Raw genomic sequence first — 21,583 nt, forward strand, 5'->3', positions numbered from 1 at the left:
CAAATGTGAGAAAAGAACTGTCACATGTGATGTTGGAACTGCACAATATGAGGATGATACCGTCAAGTGTGAAAAAAAAGTAAGGGAACCACCCAATGTGACAAAAGAACTGTCATATGTGATGTTGGAACCACATAATGTGAGGATGGAATTGTCAAATATGAGAAAAAAGTAAGAGAATCACCAAATGTGAGAAAAGAACTGTCACATGTGATGTTGGAATTGCACAATATAAGGATGGAACCATCAAATTTGAGAAAAAAAAGGGGAACCACCAAATGTGAGAAAAAAATGGTCACATATGATGTTGGAACTGCACAATGTGAGGATGGAACTGTCAAATGTGAGAAAAAAAATAAGGGAACCACTAAATGTGACAAAAGAACTGACACGTGATGTTGGAACAGCACAATGTGAGGATGAAATCGTCTGATGTGAGAAAAAAGTAAAGGAACCACCAAATGTGAGAAAAGAACTGTCACATGTGATGTTGGAATTGCACAATGTGAAGATGAAACCGTTAAATGTGAGAAAAAAGTAAGGGAACCACCAAATTTGAGAAAAAACTATCACATGTGATGTTGGAACTGCACAATGTACAGATGGAACCGTCAAATATGAGAAAAAAAGTAAGGGGACCATCTAATGTGACAAAAGAACTGTCATATACGATGTTGGAACTGCATAATGTGAGGATGGAACCATCAAGTGTAAGAAAAAAATAAGGGAACCACCAAATGTGAGAAAAGAACTATCATATGTGATGTTGGAATCGGATAATGTGAGGATAAAATCGTCAAATGTGAGGAAAAAAAAGTAAGGGAACCACCAAATGTGAGAAAAGAACTGTCACATGTGATGTTGAAACTGCACAATGTGAGGATGAAACCATCAAATGTGAGAAAAAAGTAAGGAAATCACCAAATGTGAGAAAAGAACTGCCACATGTGATGTTAGAACTGCACAATGTAAGGATGGAACCGTTAAATGTGAGAAAAAAAGTAAGGGAACTATCAAATGTGAGAAAAGAACTGTCACATGTAATGTTGGAACTACACAACGTGAGGATGGAACCATTAAATGTGGAAAAAAAGTAAGGGAACCACCAAATGTGAGAAAAGAACTGTCACATGTGATGTTAGAACTGCACAATGTGAAAACAAAACCGTCAAATGTGAGAAAAAAGTAACCTGATGTAGCAGGTTACCTATTAGTAGGTACCGTACTCCTTTTTTTGGCGGAACCATAGAATTACTCATAATAAAAAAAGTTGTAAAATAATTTATATATATATATATATATATATATATATGCGCGCGCGTATAAATTTTTTTTTCCTTTTAAAATTTGTAAATAAATTTAATCTTTAAACTTTTATCATCCACTCGTTCACTCATCCTCATCTTCATAACTTTCCTTTTCTTCGCTTTACCGTCACACGCAGACACAGCCACAGCCACAGCCACAGCCACACAGCCCAGGTCCGTCTCTCCCAAAATGCCATAGTTACAGGCCTTAGCTTTCACTCACACACGTAAACCCCACCATGATTTCCTCAACCAAACCCACAAAATCAGGCAAAAAGTTCACATTTTTAACCAGCATTTCTGCTTTGGTCGCTCAGCACTAGCACTAGCACTAGCACTAGCACCAGCAGCAGCATCTTCTTGTTCTTCTGCTGCTATATATCTTCAGTTCATTTGCCTCGGCTTGTTGGTGAATCCAACCTCTTTGGCTTTCTGGGTCTGATCCTAAACAATGTCTCAAACAAGGGAACCTCCTCATCCTCGTAGGATCTTCCGACAAAAGAAGGAACATCTCCCACACGACATCGTACTCAACATCTTGGCAAACCTGCCTGCCAAATCAGTCCTAAGATTCAGGTGTGTTTCTAAAACCTGGGACTCCTCGATCACCACTCCTAGTTTCGTCTCCACCCACCTTAATCTTAACAACAACAACAACAACAACTTAGCTTATCTCATAAACTTTGCTTCTACTCCTTTTGAATCTCAAATTCACAATACCACTACTTTTAAAAGTACCATCCCACGCTTTATCGGGGGTTACGACCCCACATTTAATAGGATTTCCGAGTACCCAATTCCCTCTGGCTTTCCTTCATCTTGTTACCTCACAGCCGATTCATGCAATGGCTTGGTGTGTTTCACTCAACATAAATGTGAATACTATCCCTTTATTACTGGTGCTATATATTTGTGGAACCCCAGCATTAGAAAACTTAAGAGGTTGCCTGATTTTTCCCCAAACCAACATGAATGGTTTTCTACTGGATTTGCTTATCAGTCCAACACCAATGACTACAAGGTTGTCAAGATCTCTCAAATGAGTATACCCGAGGACAATGTGATAGAGACTGAGGCTGAGGCTGAGGTTTACACATTGAGCTCCAACTCTTGGAGAAGGGTTGGAATCTCATTGGCAAATAATTTTTGGGGCTTGCCTGTCGACAATTGGACTGCCACATTTGTTAGTGGAGCTTTGCATTGGTTGGGATATGTCCGTGGAGCCGCATCTCGTTACATGATTTTGTCATTTGATGTCAATAATGATAAATTTGGAGAGATAGCACTCCCTGATGGACAACAACAACAACTGCTACCACAAGGTGTAATGGCAAAACAAAATCGTCTGATGGTGTTCAAGGGTAAACTGGGCTTCATTACATTGGATTACTTCCTACTATACAACATCAACAACGATGTATACAAAGACTATATGAGGTCGCATGCTAATTCATGCTTCATATGGGTGATGGGAGAGTATGGTGTACATGAATCATGGAGTAAACTTTTTTTTGTCCAGTTTGAAAATGTTATCTCTGTACGTTTCTTTGGTTGCACCAGTCTTGGTGAACTGCTAGTTATAAAGGAGCATTATCCTGAGCCCAACAATGAACGGAGGTGGTTCACGGTTGTTTCGCTTGACCTTGATGAGAATAAAAGCTTTCTTAGATTAGAATAAATTCTCATCTTAGTGGTTCACGGCTGTTTCGCTTGACCTTGATGAGAATAAAGATTATGTGTGTAATAAAAGCTTACTTGCTTGTACAAACTAATTCAAGACCACTTAGACCAGTTGCAATTACTTAGGCACATGTGTATGTTGATAAGGGCAGTATTATGCTATTTTAGTAGTGTAGCAGATATTAAATTTAGAGCATTTGCTCCATTGTTGGAGCATGTGACTGATTGGTAGGTTGTTAGAGGTGGTTGTGCCAGCTGGCATAAGGAGTTACTAGATCAGCTAGATAGTTAATCTACTGGTTAGGATGGTATACATACAAATAGGTATTTGGCTTTGTAATAAGATCATGCAGAAATTAACCAACAATTTTGTTTCGTGGTCTCTCTTCTCCCTCTCAATTCTTGGAGGTCAGTCATATCCTCCAATAGTTCAATCAACCCTTAAACACTACCTGCCACCGAATCTCTTAATAATTCTTGTGGCAATTTCAGGAAAGGATATGACATTTTACTTGTAGCTTTTTGTGTGCCTCTCTAATGGTGTTGTAACTTGTAAAAGATTAGATTAAAGACCTTACTTACATCCAAACAAATAAAATAAAAACGGAGTAAAAGAGAGCAAAGACAAGAAGCCCTAAGATGAGAATTTTTTATTAGATTAGAGATCTTACTACTTTCCAACAAAATAAAATAAAAAACGGAACAAAAAAGTGGGAAGAAAAGAAGCCCTAAGATGAGAATGTTAAAAATGGGATGTGGAAGTTCTTATTTGGCGAGCAAAGGCCCAGCAAAGGTCTTGTGCTTGGTTCCTTGATCAGAATGATATATCTTGCTAGTGGCTGCAGTGCATTTGCAATGCAATTTTAGTGACAAAAAGCTCATTCTACTGGCAGATAAACATTTACAAGAAAATTGAGCTTGCTATATCTCATGGGGATTGCATTATCTCATTCCCGTGAGAGAAAGATTGAGATAACAGATAGTGCATGAACCACTTCTTAATCTACAACTTTACAAATACCTTCAGAACAACTTATATGGTCAAGCAGGGAAGCTTTAGGTCAAAGGCACCTCAGTTTGAAGCCCATTCAAAACAACAGGTAACTCTTAATTGTTTTTAGTACAAAGCTATGTGCCCATTACACTTTGTGGTTACTGACATATTGGATGTGGTTCAGATTTCTGCAGGAGGCCAAGTTGCATATCTGCAACTATATATTAATGTTTTAGGGTTCAGTCCAGTGATAGTTATAATTATTGCAAAAGGTTGAAAAATTAAGCCAGAGATAGTAAACATAACATGACAGCTTATTGAAGACATCTTTTAATGGCATTCTTGTCTACTCTTCACTGTAATATCAACCTCTTCGCGCAGCTATATATTCCTATAAGCGTTTATAATTATATATATCCCTAATTTTTTATTTTTTAGTTTTGGGTTTTTGCATTATAGTCTAAATTTTGGTGACTGATGTTGAATTTGTGGAATTGGCAATCTGGGTTTTGTTTGTTTTGTTTAAATATTGGTAATTGCGTTTTAAAGTTTAGATTTTGCAGTGGTTTTGTGAAATTGGTGTTTCTAAGACAAGGAACTTAGCCACAAAGTAGAAACCTGCTTTCTGAAATTGGGGACCTGGGATTTGATTGCTTTGCTCATATATTGGGAATTGCGTGTTGAAGTTTAGATTTTGATGTGATTTTATGAATTTGGTGTTTCTGATACAGTGAACTTAGCCATAAAGTACAAAAAGAAGGTTTTGCACTGCACCTTTATGTGGCTGCCCATGTACTTGGATGCACACTCTTAAGAGTTTTTATTGAATCCATTTTAAATTTATTATTTAACAAAAATGCAACTTTATGTAGCATACATGTTTTAGATTTGGCATTTATGCATATGTACATGAGTTTAGATCTGGAGGGGATTGCATCTCTCATCTAGACCAGTGCGTATAACTGAGAGGTGCGATGTATTGTGCGTGTGGTTCATTATACCATGGCGCTGAGGCGGAAGCTGAACGCAGCTGTGCTCACTGCACTCCCCAATTTCACTCTCATCCTAGGATCTGAGTTGCATGGTCGGTTGTTTGCATATCTTCCCAAGGTAATTTTGGGGGCATTTTGAGTTTGGGTCCTTTTGTGATTTATGTTCTCTATATTCATTCTTGGAATGGTATATTTTTAAAAAGTGAATAAGTGAATAAAGAAATTGGCAGTTTGCACAATTGATGACGCACCTGGCATATGCTGATGTTAAATAACAGGAATTGAAAACAGGGCTAAATGAATTGAGCCATTGATAAACAGCTCGGGTTAGACTCAATAAAAAGTTCATTCATTTTTTTTATTTATAAACAAGCTAAGCTTGAGCCTTTTTAGGCTTGTTTCATAAACAAGCCGAGCTCAAGCAAAAAAAATTCTCAAGTCTAGCATTCCTTGCAAGCCAGAACCAGAACCATTCTAGTTAGTAGTTTCACATTGGACTTATTTAACAGCAAACAACCTATCTCCATGATGTTTCATCCAATCAGAATTTCCTCAAATGTTTCCCTTTGATGCTGACTCATTAGATCAAGCAACTATGATACCAATGATGATGAACCTAACTATGATACCAATCATGATGAACCTAACTGATTGGAATCAATATGGCAGTGCATCTAGTTGGATCATGCATTTTTGCTAGTCCTTGAAGCCCAATTTTTACCAACCCATTAACACCCATAATTCCTCTATGTGCTACAACACTCCAATCAAGTAACTAATGCTAGTGTGTGTGCCATATCCAATGATGCCAAATGTTTCAGCCTTTCAACATGGTTTTCAAGTGAATGAATATGGTAATATGAATGAGGTTCATATTAAGTTTTTAGGGTTCAATACAGTGATAGTTATAATTGTTGCAAAAGGTTGAAAAATTAAGCCAGAGATGATAACATGACATGACATAGCTTATCGGATGCTCTTTTAATGGCAATCTTGTCAACCTTTTGTTCCCTTCATCATGCTTGCTTCCTGGCAACCCTATCACTAGTCTTTACTAAATATATTGTTACCTATGTCTGCTTTAAATTATATATGATTTTTAAACTTTTATGTTCCATTTGGATTGAGGTGGAAGGAGGGGAAGTAGAGTAGAGTTGGCCCAAAATTAGCTTATTTTCAACCAACTCTACTCTACTCCCTTCCACTCCCCCTCCCTTGTCCCTCAATCCAAACAGGCCCTTAGGGAAATGGAATATGTTAGAGAAATTTTAGTTCATGTCAAACAAAACATGGATGGACAGGATCCAATTGCTTTGGAAAAATTACAGATAATAGTGAAGGAACTATTTTTCTTTCTTTTTTCAGAAGAGGGGATGGAAGGGTTTCTTAGTTTCGAATCTCACTGCTGGCGCAGTGATTGTGGCTTCTATTTAAATTGTTTCACTTATAAGCTGCACATTCTGAAACAACTGTTCACTCTTGCAGTTCTTCCACTACCGTTTCTACCTAGGAAAGATTAGGACAATTCAGTTGGAGTATACAGATGCAAAGAATCCCTTCTGCAGTTGCTCAGAAAGCCCCTGTTCCTGAAAGGACCATTTTTATGCAGAAAGGCATGGTGCAGGCTTTGAGACCATACTTTGAATTGACAAATGTAAGTCTTGGTTTCCTGTACTTGAGTTTTTCATTTTAGTTTTTCCATATAATATAGGGCTGTCAGTAGGTTGGACTAAGTGCAGAATGTAGATACAATGACATCCAAGTTCTAATAATATATACCTAAATCCAAAAATGCAGACTGCTGCTTTAAAGTTGTGGCTGAGTTTTGATCTGAATTAAAATATAAAATCAGATAAGTAAGCAAATAATGTACTAATAGAAATTATTTTTTAAATAAAACGGCCAAATTTTCACAAGTAAAGATTATAATTTTTAAACATGTAAAATTTCATGATTAATTTCTAAAATCATGTGAAATTATATTGATTCTACTCTACCCTAGTCTCTATTGAATTTGATTATAAGTAAATCTTAAAAATTGTAGTCCCTCCTGCATATCCATCTTTTCTTCGGGAGATGTCCACATTCTAAAGTTTATAAGATGATACATTTCAAATTTACCTAAAAAAGTTGTGCCTTTTTGAAAATTTAAAAAGTGTTCGATAAATTATGCTTTTATGTGAGATAAACAAACCAACAAATTTCATATAAGTCTGGTAAGCAAGAGGTTTGGAATTTTAATTCTGTTTCCAAAGATTGGAAATCTCTTTCTTGGGACATAGGCATGAGACACTCCTGGAATATCACCCTCCAAGCACGAGAAATGGCAGGGTAGTTGTATTCCCACCTCAAGTAGTTATTGAGGTTGTTCAATGGTCTACCTGTTTGGTAAGGCAATTTTTTGATAAACAGTTACCTTTTTCTGGTAAAGAGGTCTGTTTAGACTTTGTGGAAGCTGTTTGGTGGGGTGGAGGTTTTCACTTTTGAGAAGGGTCTTTTCTTGTTCAAATTTGTTTTGGTTCAAGATCGGGATGCTGTACGTAATGCTAGATTATGGTATGTGGCCAACAAACTTCTCTTTCTTTAAAGATGGCAGCCTGGTTTGCAACTTAGTAATCTAAAGTTGGGCAAAATTCCTATCTGGGTGAAATTTCTGCAACTGCCTATAGAGTTATGGACCCCCAAGTGCTTGAGTTATTTAGCAGGTGGTGTGGGAGGGCCATTATATGCTGATGCACTCACTGAACAACACCAAAGGCTTGGATATGCTAGAGTTTGTGTGGAAGTTGGATTTGATGATGAACTTCCTGATTCCTTGGTTGTTGAATTGCCTGGTGGAAAGATCTTGGAAGTTGGAATTGAGTATCCATGGAAGCCTGAAAATGTTTGCATTGCAAAGTGTTTGGTCACTTATCCAAATTCTGTCCTTCTAAACCTTCCAAGACTTGGGTTCCCAAGGATAAGGATCGGGTTCACAGGACCCCCCTCCTCTCCGAAGATATCTGTGGCTGGGGGTAGAGGAATTTCTGTGTCACCTAAGATTTGGCCCTCTTCAGGTTGGGAATGGTAATGATGAGGGCGGGCTACAGGAGCAGGTCTCTGTCCTCAGGAAAGATGACTTGAGTGCACTTCAAGATAAAGCTAACATTTCTGAGTGGGTGGTTCTGTGAATGATGTTGTCCCTGTTCCTCTAGATACTGGAATAAAAGACCCCAATGTTGCACCTGTGGTGTCCCCCAATCCTAGGCAAGGAAATAGGAGAGTCACTAGAGCTCAAGTGGCTGCTGGGAAGAAAGCTGAAGGGTGTGAGGAAGGGGCACCAGGCCAGTTCACTCTATTGGAATTTCTGGATGCTGCCATAGAGAAGGGAGCTAAACTAAAGCCAATAAAAACTGTGAAAGCCAAGGAAAAGGGTAAGATTGTGCTTAACCCTGTTAATACTCCAATGTGTGGGGTCTAAATGATCCTTCTAAACAAAGAGAGATAAAGAAATTAATTAGGGATCAAAGAGCTGCTTTGGTTTATTTAGTTGAGACAAAGGTTAGAGATAGGAATGGCCTACAGATAAAAGAGGCCTTATTTCCTAATTGGGGTTTCCTCAATAATTATGATAATCATGAATTAGGAAGAATTTGGGTTTGTTGGAACGCTAATATTTTCCATGTCTTAATGGTGTTAAAGGCTGATCAAGTTATCCATTGGGAGGTGGTTTTTCTTTCTAATCCAGCAAAATGGGAAGTGCCTTTTGTTTATGGTGCATACTGTGGTTTTAAAAGGCAGGAGCCATGGCAAGCCATTTCTGGATTACAATGGAGGACCAGAGATAGACCTTGGGTGGTTTTGGAGGATTTCAATGTAGTTAAAGACTCGAGTGAGAGGTTTGGGGGATTGGGAAACCCTGGTTTTGAAGCTGAATTTTGCTAATTGGATGGGTGTTCAAGGACTATTTGATCATCCTTATATTGGTGTCCTGTTCTCTTGGAATAATAAGAGAGATGCTACTGCATTTTTGGCTAGGAAGTTGGACAAAGCCCTCAGTAATTCCGTTTAATTATCTGTTTTTCCTTGGACTCTGGTTGAGTTTTACCTCCTGGGATTTCAGGCCATGCTGCCATCTTTTTATCCCTTTTGCCTGTGCAGAATGCTAGTCCTGAACCTTTTAATTTTTTTAAGTTCTTAATTGCTAATGATCATTTCCTTAAAATTGTAAGTCAAGTGAGGTCTTAGGTTGTTCATGGAACTCCTATGTTTCTCCTCTGCAAGAAAATAAAGCTCTTGAAAGTTAAGTTAAAGGTCTTTAACCAGACCAGGTTTGGATGAATTTCTGTGAGACTTGAAGTTGCTAAAGCTCAACTTGTCTTAGTCTAGTTAAGTCTCCTGAATAACCCTGGTTGTTCTGAACTCTGTAAATTGAACAAAATGCAGGGGATGCTCTTCATTTGTACAAATCTGTTAGTAGTGCAGAGGAAGCTTTTCTCAGGCAGAAATCACAGGTCTCTTGGCTGAGGTTGGGTGACCAAAATAGTGGCTATTTTCATAGAATGGTGAAAGTGAAGGCAGCTAAAAAATAAACTAAAATGTCTTTATGATGCTTCTGGGGCAAGGGTGGATATTCGGCAGATTAAAGAGTTAGAAGTGAATTTCTATCAGCAGCTACTAGGGACTTCTACTTCTTTAGTTCTATTTCTGACCTTGCTCAGATTATGCAGAAGACCCAACCTGAACAGCTGAGAATGGAGTTGCAACAGGAAGTTACAGATAGGGAGATTCAAGACACTTTGTTTTTCATGGACGGTGACAAAGCCCATGGTCCTGATGGATATACTGCCCACTTTTTCTAGAAAGCTTGGCATATAGTGAAGGGTGATGTCTTGGCTGATATTCATTCTTTCTTCTCCTCATCTGAGCTCGTAGGTGAAGTAAATGCTACCATTATCACTCTTGTACCTAAGGTACCTAACTATTCCACCATATCTGTGTTTAGACTTATTTCTTGCTGCGACATTATTTACAAATGCATTACTAAGCTGCTGGCCAATCGTCTTAAAGCTTGCCTTGGTATTCTCACGAGCCCTACTCAAACAGCTTACATTCCTGGTAGAAGTATAAAGTAAATCACACAGGCATAATACTAGTGCATCTTTTAAAAGTCTTCATGTTTTTCTTTGATTTGATTTGATAAATCTTTTATAATATGGATTGAACTAATAAGATTTGTTTACATACAGGATGAAGTTTTCTGCTTTTGTAGATTCTTTGTGAGTAATGATATGAATCAGGTTCTGTATATTACTGCAGTGACAGGAGAAAATCAGACTAGAAGCCATCCTCCCAGTTTTTGAAATAAGTGTTACACTGTACCATTTCATGAGCTGACCATTGTGATTATTATACTACATTGGTAAAGGTGGAAACATTGTAACATGGGATACAAAAACATGGAAGAGGATAGGATCAAAGACTGTAGTACGTGACACAATTTTGGCCTTCATTGTTTCACCAGATGGAAAGCTACTTGCCTGGTAAAAAAACTGGATTGGCTAGTTCAAGTTCCCGTGGAGATGAATTTTCACCTTCCTCGTGATTTTAGTTTTCAAGTTCTGTATCCTTGATAGGTGTGATTGTGCTTTTTATCACCAACAATCCTCCCATCTAGAGTTATCTACAGTATAGATATATGTCACTATGGTCAACACTGAGAGAATACAACTTACTTTTAAAGACATCCTGCAATAGTTTTTGAGACCGTTGGCTTTAGGAAAATGGTTTATATGTCAGGCCCTCAATCTGTTTGCAGTCTTGAAATGACTAAAACTTGCATGCCAATAAGAATTGCCACCCCTAATCAAGGAATCCTTAGCTAGAGATGACAATTTTGAAGATCTTTTAGAGCTTGTAGGGTAGTTTATTCAGAGTTCTTAAAATTCTTTTTGAAATAGGTGGATTAGATTTGTCATGTCGTCAATAATTTAAAGATGCCAAAACAATTCACTTATTTTACCGTGGAAGAATAAGATTCTAAAAACTTAATAATAGAGTTATCTTAACAACCTTAAGATTTGAATCGGCAATTTATACATGAGAACAGTCTACAAACTTTATAATATGCATAAGATGGCTTTGGAATACACAGTATTTTTAATGGAACTCAATTGTAGTTGCGCCAATAGCATGAACTTTATTTTTAACATTTTGTTTTTAATTCATGTTTTTTTATGTACATTGTTTGTTACATACTGAATAAAGTTATACAGCATTGGCTCTCTCTTGGCGAGATTTTTTATTTTTATTTTTTTAACATATGGTATCTGGTGCGGACACAAGATACAGACTCCCAATTATACACACGTATGGGAGGAAGAGCAAACAGAAGACGGCCTAACCTTTGGCCTTATGGATGGAGCCTATTAGTTATTGGGCTTGAGATTAAGCAAGCCCGAACATTTAATAATTAGGGTTTTGTGTTGTTAGCTATTTAAACACTTTTTCTGATCATTGTAAGACAGCTTTTTGAGAATTATAAAAAAAAATGTTTGTTTTCTTTTACACTGGTGCCGACTCTAGTTTGCTTGGTGCTGACTCCAAGCAGCCCTTAGGTGCTGACTCCTAGGGTTTATCCTATTAGTTTTCTGTTCTATTATACTATTGTGGTTGTCCTACATCAGTCTTGGTATCAGAGTAGACTTTCGGTCCATTCTACACAACCGTAGACAACCACGTCAAAGCAAAGCCATCAAAAAAGAGCAAGCCAACCATGACAGTACCTTTCAAATTTTTGCCCCATGAGATCTTGAACAAGCCCAAGCTAGCCCCTGCAATCCATGTATTCTCCCAAGCCCCACATGAGTTTCTCACCCCCAAACCAACAGAGAAGCCAGCGGCGCCTCCCAAGCCAGTGACCACCATCCGTGCCTGCCTCTGATCACAGAACCCACAGCCAAAAAAAAAAAAAAAAAAGGAGTAGAGACCCATGAAGGACCCAGCCGCCAACACCCACAAACTCAGCACCCACTGCCGCGAAGCCCAACAACCACCAGCCACCAGCCGCCGCGAGACCCAACGCTTCACCCTCGACCATCGCTGCTGAGGACGGCGACCACCGCCGATGCTAAGATCCGAGACAGCCGTCGCCACTCCTCCACGATTCGAGCCGCCGCTCCCTTCCCTACCTTCGCGCCGCCACCGTCGTTGATCACTAGCAGCGCATGCCCATCGCCGAGCCATTTTTTTTCACCTTCGAGATTTTGTTCTTTTTAGTTTCTTGGCTTTCTTTAGTCTGTAGTTTAAGTTTTTGTTTTTTAAGGCCTGCCGTTGCACTTTGCTCTTTTGTCTGTAGATTCTTTTGTCAAATAGTGTACTTTATTATTTTGCACCCAAAAAAAAAAAAAAAACTGTTGCTGTGACAACCCATTACTTGTATTGGGCTTAAGTTGTTTCCACAAGTCCACTCAGCCCAAGTCAACTCACTACTTGAGGAGCAGCCCTTGGCTACCTAGAGCAATAAGTGGAGCCTCTGACTAGGGTACAATTCTGACTCTATCTTTTTTTTTTTGTGGATTCAATTTTGTCTCATTAAAAAAATATTATCTTTATGTTTTTTATGTACATATCCCACCATACTCCATTATTCTATCTATTTTGTGCTCAAATTAGCTATTTTACTGCTTGTGTCCTCTTTCAATACCCACTCTAAAATTCCAAAAAAAAAAAAAAAAAAATTTCTTTGAAATATCTGATTCTTATTAATTGTGGAGCTTATTGGAATTTGACTTTTATTTGGGCTCTCTCTTAATATTGTGAACACTGTCACTATTTGTCTGCAATTCCTTTCTTTGATTCATCGATCTAGTCTCTACATGCACTCTTGCTTGACCTTTAATTTTACATTGAGAATTGATTACTTGAATTTTTGGGAATCTCAACTGCATTCATAAATATTGTGTTGCATGCATCTACGTAGTGGTCGCGTCATGTTAAATCCTGAACATCAATCCACTTCCGAATCTAGGCCCTCTTTAGAGCAAACCATAGGAGACCTAGCCAAGAGTATCCGTGATTTGCTGGATAGGGTAGAGCAAATTGAAACATCTCAAAGAGAGACCACTAACCATGAAAGAGATAACATGCTTGGGCAAAATAACAATGGTCACTTTAATAGGGCTCCACACTTTGAACATGATCACTATAATCACTATGGTCCTAGGGATTATAATGATAGGATGTCTAAGGAAAGGATAGAAGCACCCACCTTTGATGGCTGCCTAGACCCATGGGTTTTCACTGATTGGTTACGTCAAATGGAGAAATTCTTTGACTATTACCATTGGGCTGAGAATAGGAAAGTGAGGTATGCTAGGATGAAGTTAATTGGGAGAGCTGGTCTTTTCTGGGAGGACCTTGAGGAAACCCTTAGGCGACGACGTGAGCCCCCCATTATTGATTGGATGGAGATGAAGGACGCCCTCTCGAGGAATTATCTTCCTCTAACTTATAGGAGCTCCCCCCTTGAGGAATGGGATCGCCTAAGACAAGGCACTGCTCCTGTAACCGAATACATAGAGAAATTCAAGGAATTCCAAAGGCGAATTCGAATAGTTGAGGAAGAGGTTGTCACACTCAATAGGTTCAAGAAACGTTTAAATGCTAACCTACTAGGCGAGATTATCACCCGAGGAGTCACCACCTTAAGAGAAGCCTATGACCTTGCTAGGAATTATAAGTTAGCATCCAAATCTATCTTTTGGCGACGTTCTGAGCTTTGAAGCATTCCTCCCAACCCTCAACCTTTTGGTAGCAAACCTAAACTTGCCTTACCCCCTAAGGTCAACCCCAATAGCATCCCAATACAAAAAGAGGACAAGGGAAAATGTGTGATCAATGAGCCCTCAAGATTAGGCTCTCACCTCCAATGCTTCAAATGCAATGGGATTGGACATGTCACAGCTAGATGTCCCTCTAGGGAACTTCATTGTGTTTGTCTTGGTTGCTAGGGAACTTCATGGAGAGACCTGTGAGGAGCAACCTGAAGAAGTGAGGTTCGTGCTCCAGGAATTTAAGGATGTTTTCCCTGAGGATCTCCCCGATCATTTACTGCTCATGCGTGATATCCAACACGCCATAGATTTTATGCCCGGAGCGACCCTACCTAACTTGCCCCATTATAGGATGAGCCCTGCAGAACATGCCGAGCTGCAAAGGCAAGTAGAAGAACTACTTAGGAAGGGTTTTGTTCGTGAGAGCATGAGCCCTTGTGCAGTCCCTGCACTCTTAACTCCAAAGAAAGATGGGACTTGGAGGATGTGTGTTGATAGTCATGCCATCAACAAGATCACTATGAAGTATCGTTTTCCTATCCCTCGGTTGGATGACATGTTAGATATGATGGCTGGAGCAACGATCTTCTCTAAGATAGACTTGAAAAGTGGCTATCATCAAATTAGGGTTCGTCCTGGTGATGAGTGGAAAACTGCCTTCAAGACGAAAGATGGTTTATATGAGTGGATGGTTATGCCTTTTGGATTGTCCAATGCTCCTAATACCTTTATGAGAGTGATGACTCAAGTGCTCAAGCCTTTTATGGGAAAATTCCTGGTTGTGTACTTTGATGATATCCTCATTTATAGTAAGTCTAGGGAGCAACACTTAGACCACCTAACTCAAGTTTGCACAACCCTTAGGAAGGAAAGTTTATATGGTAACCTCAAGAAGTGCTCTTTCTTTACAGATAAAGTTGTCTTCCTAGGTTTCATAGTGTCATCTGAAGGAGTTTCTGCCAACCCCCAGAAAGTTCAAGCAATTATGGATTGGCCCGAGCCCAAAACTATACATGAGGTTCGAAGCTTTCATGGGCTCGCTTCCTTTTATCGCCGATTCATCAAAGGATTTAGTACCATTACGTCCCCCATCACTGACTGCTTGAAGCATGGGGAGTTTACTTGGACAAAGGCTGCTACTAAGGCCTTCAAGGAGGTGAAACAGAAGATGACCGAGGCACCTGTCATGCGTCTCCCTGATTTCACCAAGCCTTTTGAAGTGGAATGTGATGCCTCAAGTATTGGCATAGGAGGAGTACTTAGTCAAGAGCGCCATCCAATTGCCTATTTCAGTGAGAAGTTGAATGATGCTAAGCAAAAGTACTCCACATATGACAAAGAATTTTATGCCATTGTACGAGCTCTTTGGCATTGGTGCCATTACTTGTTGTCTCGAGAGTTTATTATCTATTCTGATCATGAAGCTTTGCGCTATCTCAATTCCCAAAAGAAGCTAAATTTTAGGCACGGTAGTTGGGTTGAATTTCTGCAACGCTACTACTTTGTGGTGAAACATAGGGCGGGAGTTGAGAATAAGGCTGCTGATGCACTGGGTCGAAGAGTGTCTTTGCTATCAGTCATGAGTGTTAAGGTCACGGGGTTTGAACGATTTAAGGATGCCTATCAGTCATGCCTAGATTTTAGGGAGCTCTACACTAGCCTAAGTAATGCTTCACGTCCCGTCTTGGATGATTATACCTTTCAGGATAATTACTTGTTCAAAGCCAACAAGTTGTGTATCCCTCGGTCGTCAGTGAGAGATTTCCTAGTTTGGGAGATACATGCAGGAGGCCTTGCAAGTCATTTCGGCCGAGATAAGACAACTGAGGAAATGGAACGCTTATTCTATTAGCTTGGTCTTAAGAGGGGTGTTGCCAAGATAGTTGGTCAGTGTCGTACATGTCAACTAGCCAAACATCGCAAGCAAAACACTGGTCTGTACACGCCTTTACCTGTGCCAGATCGCCCGTGGCAGGACATGAGTATGGACTTTGTGCTAGGTTTGCCTCGCACCTTTAGGAAGCATGATTCTATCCTAGTAGTTGTTGATCGCTTCTCTAAGATGGCTGATTTCCTACCATGTTCTAAGACTTCTGATGCTTCTAAAATTGTAAAGCTTTACTTTGATGATATTGTCAAGCTTTATGGTCTCCCCAAAACCATAGTGTCTGATAGGGATGTTCGCTTCATGAGTTATTTTTGGAAGACCTTGTGGCATTTAGTAGGCACCAAATTGAAATTTTCCACGGCATTTCATCCTCAAACTGATGGTCAAACTGAGGTGGTTAATCGTAGCCTAGGGAACCTCCTTCGGTGTCTAGTGGGTGAAGCCAATCGGAATTGGGATTCAATTCTTCCTATAGCCCAACTTGCATATAATAGCTCTGTCAATAGGTCTATAGGCGTTAGTCCTTTTGAGGTTGTGCATGGATTTACACCTAGGAAGCCCTTAGATCTTTTGCCCATGTCCCCACATGTTTGGATTTTTGAATCTGTTGAGGCATTTGCACGACATGTTCATGATTTGCATACTGAGATTCACAAAAAAATTCAGGTAAGTAATTCTCAATATAAAATTCATGCTGATACTCATCGGTGTCATGCAGAGTTTCAGGTAGGAGATTATGTCATGATTTGGATCCGACCTGAACGGTTTCCCTCTGGGACCGTTAAAAAATTGCAGGCTCGTAGTGCCGGTCCGTTCAAGGTATTGAAACAAATGGGCCCAAATGCATATGTCATTGACCTTTCTCATGATTATAGTATTAGCTCCTCCTTTAATATTAAGGATCTAGTTGCTTATAAAAGCCCTACATCTATTCTTGATACTCCTTTTGATGAGCCTTTGCTTAATCCTATTGATGCCCCTATGCCTACCCCTTTACCCTTAAATTTGCCCTATGCACATAAAGAATCTATTGATGCTATTTTAGATGAGCAAATTGTTTCTACCAGGGATGGAGGAGTTCACCGTTTCCTAGTTCGGTGGCACGGGCGACCAGATTCTGATTGCACGTGGATTACTAGAGATGAGCTACAGCGACTGCATCCTGACTTACTGGAGTATTATTAGAGCTCTTCAGCTTTCCACTCGACGAGGTCGAGTTCCTCACACCCGGGGGGAGTTGGTGCGGACACAAGATACAGGCCCCCAATTATACACACGTATGGGAGGAAGAGCAAAAAGAAGACGGCCCAACCTGTGGCCTTATGGATGGAGCCTATTAGTTATTGGGCTTGAGATTAAGCAAGCCCGAACATTTAATAATTAGGGTTTTGTGTTGTTAGCTATTTTAAACACTTTTTTTGATCATTGTAAGACAGCTTTTTGAAAATTATAAAAAAAAAAAACGTTTGTTTTCTTTTACACTGGTGCCGACTCCAGTTTGCTTGGTGCTGACTCCAAGCAGCCCTTAGGTGCTAACTCCTAGGGTTTATCCTATTAGTTTTCTGTTCTATTATACTATTGTGGTTCTCCTACGTCAGTATCACTGCCACTGTTAATCAACCTCTTTTTTTCTTTGGACAAATCTCATAAATTTTCTTCAAGCCTATGTTTGTACAATAATATGCATTTCAAACTGGTGCTCGATTCTGTAACATGATGCATTTGAAGATTACCGTTGATGCTGCTTTCAAGTTCAGATACCAAATAGGCAATTCCTCTTTCTTCCTCACAAACGTTTCTATTCAAACCTTTGGTGATGGGGTGTTGCTCTAGGATAACTCCTTAATTGGATGCTTTCAAAAACCCTTTTTTTTTTTTTTTCCTTCTTCTTATTTGTGGCTTCAAGACAACAGGTTGCATCTTTATTTTTAAATCATTCCTAGTTCTACATAAAGTCATAAACTAATCAAGCAACGATTAAAGTGTTTTTTTTTTGGGGCGGGGGGGGGGGGAGTCAAATTTGCAACTTTATATATACAACAACCAAAGACTTAACCCCAAAATTTTGGGGTTTACTATCGATCTCGACTGATAAGTAATGGTTGGTCATATGTATGCTTTTCTCAATTCTATATCTAAAACCGAACTCAATGTTGTTCCCTTAATCTACTAATGTGATTTTTGGTCTTTCTCTATTTTTTTCCGCTCTCTCAATTTGATCAACTCACTCATTCTTAGTGGAAACTTGGATAAACTCACTCTTTCTTACTATGAGCTTTTTGATATTGTGCTTTTTGAAAGAGTGGTGCAGTTTGGAATTGGGTTTTTTTTATATGATTTTTTTAAACCATTTATTTTAGGAATTTTTTTTATGAAAAATTGAAAAAACTATCAAAATAATTAATTACTTTTTCGTTTTTTCATAAAAAGTTTCATAAAATGATTTACTAATATATACTTTAAGGACACACGTTAGTAAAACATTCTTATTATTATTTTAAAAAACAGTGTTTAATAAAAAGTGAAAACTATTCAAAAGTGCATTTTGAAAAAATTAGTTTGATTAGTACTTATCAAAATTACGGTTTGACGTGTAAATTACCAAATAATGACAATATATATATATATATATATATATATATATATATATATGATACTTATGGATTACCTTAATAATAATAATAATGATAATTTTTTAAATCCATCATAATTATGTTATAATCTTCATTAAAAATCATAATTATAATCAAATTTAAAATTAATAATAATATTATTATATTATAATTAATTATTATTAAAATTAAAAAAAATAAATGTTATTTATCAGTATTATAAAAGTAATGCTAAAGACGACAACAGTCACAATAATTTTACAAAATTTCCAAACTAGTGCGTCCATTCAAACATGACCCACCACAATCTTTAATTTAATTTATTTTTCTAATAACTTTTATTTTGTGCTTACAATTTTTTTTTTTTTACTATAATTTATTGATTTTCATTTTTGTCCATACCCTTGCTTTTTTTTCTTCTCTCTCTCTCTCTCTCTCTCTCTCTCTCTCTCATCACCACCATTTGGCTGCCAGATCCTTCTATCTCAATGTTTTCTGCACTTGCTCGGTACCAATTTTGTTCCCCTTTTAGTGGCACGGAAAGTGCTTGTTGAAATGTTTCATAAAGTTTCATTTTACTAAACTTCTTGTTGTGGCCTTGTGTTCTGATTATTAGGGGCTTTGGGTTCTTGTTAGTGTGGTGCTGAAATTTGATATTCATTTTTTTTTTTTTTTTGGGATTTGATTAGTCAGGATTTTGATATGGGCAACAATTATAATGATATGAGATGCTTGCACACAATGTAACAAGTGCCCTCAGCCCTCAAGTAAATGTTGTAGTTGGCTCAACAGTCAATAAGCTGACTTTATAAACATTTCTTGTTGTGCTTAGGATGCATACGGGTAGCTATGTATTTAGGAGGAACCGTGGAAGGCCTTTTATAAAGATAGAAATTAATTTCTAACATGGCATAAGGACATCTCAGCCTATGTACGAGTTGATATTGCTCTGTTTCTATTTCTTTTTCTTTTTTTTTTCTTTTTTCTTTTTTTCATTTTCATTACACAGCACTTGTATTTATAGAGATAGAGAGTTGATGTGTACTATAGTTTCATATTGTGTCATGCAATTTCTGGGTTCATTTTTATGATAATAGGTTCTAAAATTAATTTGCTCTAGCCCACCTTTTGGTATATCCTGTGTCATAATGAAACCTGCTTATTGGAAGGCCAAAGTTTAAATTTTTACTGTGTTTTTGACTTTTTGTTCTTGCAAAGAAATAGCTCTTATACTTTTTTTTTTTTTTTTTAACAAATAAACAGGGGGCTAGTTATTTTTGTTCTATATGGCATTAAATTACAGAATTATGCTCACTATAATGCTCTAGTGTGAGCTGCTTGATATTGTTTTGCGATGTTATGAATCAATATAAAATAATTAAAATGGCTGTTGTGGCCCCTGTGGGGTACACAACATTTTTATTCCATTTTAAATGCTAATGTGATGTTTTAAATATTTGTAGAGGGAAGATGTTATGCTACCATCGATAATCTATTCAAGAACCAAGAATGGGAAGTTCACAAGACAAGCAGAAATTATTATTACGTGATAGTTGAAACTGTGTACTTAAAATTATCGTGTGACTTATCTACTACGTTTATTCACTTTGTAATCATTTTGACATGGAGCCAATTGAAAGTTATGTACTACTTTTACGTGCTTAAACTCGAAAGGATGGTTTAAATAGTCTTGTAATGTATTAGGACCTAATTCTAATTCAATTTATTGAAAACATTTGGTGGAACTTTTTTTAAAATTATTTTTAAATTTATAAATAAAACTATGATTTAGTTTTTCCATTATTTTAACAGGACACCTGATAGGCATATCCAAAGTGAATTTTTAAATTACTTTGCAGTGTTTATTTTCACAGGTAAAATTAAGGCCAAATATCACATTCATGATAGACTGCTCGTGAGAATATTGATGATACTTCAGCGTTATTAAAAGATTTATTGAACACTCAAAATAGTTTTCCAATGACTTGTAAAATAAATTTGCATAATAGAGGCAAAAACAAATAGTTTTTCTTCAAATAGATTGTAAAATAATACATTTTAAATAACTTGTTAATAATCCAAAAATGATTTATTTATAAATGTGATTTATTTAAGTGCCATTTAGCCAAAATTATATCAAATACAAAAGAACCAAAAAGATATACATAGACCAAAAACAATATAACGCCTACATTAAACCCCAAACAACTTTTAACTCCCCCCAACACTTCTAGCTGCAACCTACAAGAGGAGAATTTCTGGAATTAATATGCCTGCTTTATTATTCAAATCTCTAAGTTGATTATCAACTGAATTACAATGATAAGATAATTGAACATATAATAATCTAATAACTCAATCTGATAGCTCTACCTAAAAATTAGGAATTTATTGGCTGAATTCTAACTCGAATTGACTACAAACAGCTCCCTTGGATAGAGGAACCACTCCAACCATTACTCATACTTTTATCCATGTTGCTAGTCATTTGCATCTTCTATTTCTGTTGCAAGATATTCACGCCATCCATGCTAAATTGATTATGTTAATCCTCATCGTCATTCTTAGCTTTCTAAAGCCTCACACGTCCATGCTGAAGCCTCATACATCAAGTTGAACTATAAAAATTACACAAAGTACCATCAAAATCACAAAACAAACCAAATGACAAAAGAAAAGTGAAATAATGTAAAATTATTTGACATAATATAGGACAAGAAATTTCATTAACTTATTTTAGCACCACATTAACATGAATCCAAAGCCACAAGAAGTTTAGACAAACCTAAACTCTATGAAGCCTTTCAACAACCATTTTCTTTGCCATTGAAAATATTGTGGGACATTTAGTAATAATTTGAATAGCAAAAAATATATTTCGCAATGTGCTTCTTCCAATTTTATTGTAAACGAGAGAATTCTAAAAAAATTGATAAAGAAATATTATTTTAATGAGTTGCACTGTAAAATAAATAATATGATGTGGGGTGTTTTGAAAAGTGTTCGTGTAAAATAGAAAAAGTAAGTTTTTATGCTAAAATAAACAGGAAATTTTAGATGAACCAATGCGAATGCTCTTAGCTTCTTTTAAAGAGTACATACAAACCATATAATACTTGGTTTTGATCACTTGTCACTATCAGTAGCAAATTTGTGAAAGTATGAAATAAACCTGATCATCTCAATCTATCTTCTCCATGGCCTGATCATGTCAAACTATCTCCTCCACGGCCTACAAGACATGATTAGGTACTGGAGGCCGTGGAGGAGACACTTCGAGACGACTACATCCTGGAG

At 37.5% G+C, this 21,583-nt stretch overlaps 1 protein-coding gene, 1 long non-coding RNA gene and 1 pseudogene across 2 annotated transcripts; 2 read left to right on the forward strand and 1 right to left on the reverse strand.

The window, feature by feature from the left end:
• The first annotated feature begins 1,397 nt into the window (after positions 1 to 1,397).
• LOC142643419 (F-box/kelch-repeat protein At3g06240-like) lies at positions 1,398 to 3,591 on the forward strand. The gene has a single exon (XM_075818038.1). It carries the CDS (start codon positions 1,759 to 1,761, stop codon positions 2,983 to 2,985), a length of 1,227 nt encoding a protein of 408 aa, XP_075674153.1. The 5' UTR covers positions 1,398 to 1,758; the 3' UTR covers positions 2,986 to 3,591.
• A 1,299-nt stretch (positions 3,592 to 4,890) lies between these two features.
• The window catches only part of LOC142644482 (putative 26S proteasome non-ATPase regulatory subunit 3), a 46,361-nt pseudogene continuing 29,668 nt past the window's right edge, over positions 4,891 to 21,583 (forward strand).
• Positions 20,424 to 21,580, reverse strand: LOC142642304 (uncharacterized). The gene is made up of 3 exons (XR_012845635.1): positions 21,459 to 21,580; positions 20,660 to 20,904; positions 20,424 to 20,527 (listed from the first exon to the last, which is right to left on the reverse strand). It is a non-coding gene; the product is annotated as an uncharacterized LOC142642304 (long non-coding RNA).

Source organism: Castanea sativa, chromosome 7 (assembly GCF_040712315.1).
Source record: "Castanea sativa cultivar Marrone di Chiusa Pesio chromosome 7, ASM4071231v1".
NCBI lineage: Eukaryota > Viridiplantae > Streptophyta > Magnoliopsida > Fagales > Fagaceae > Castanea > Castanea sativa.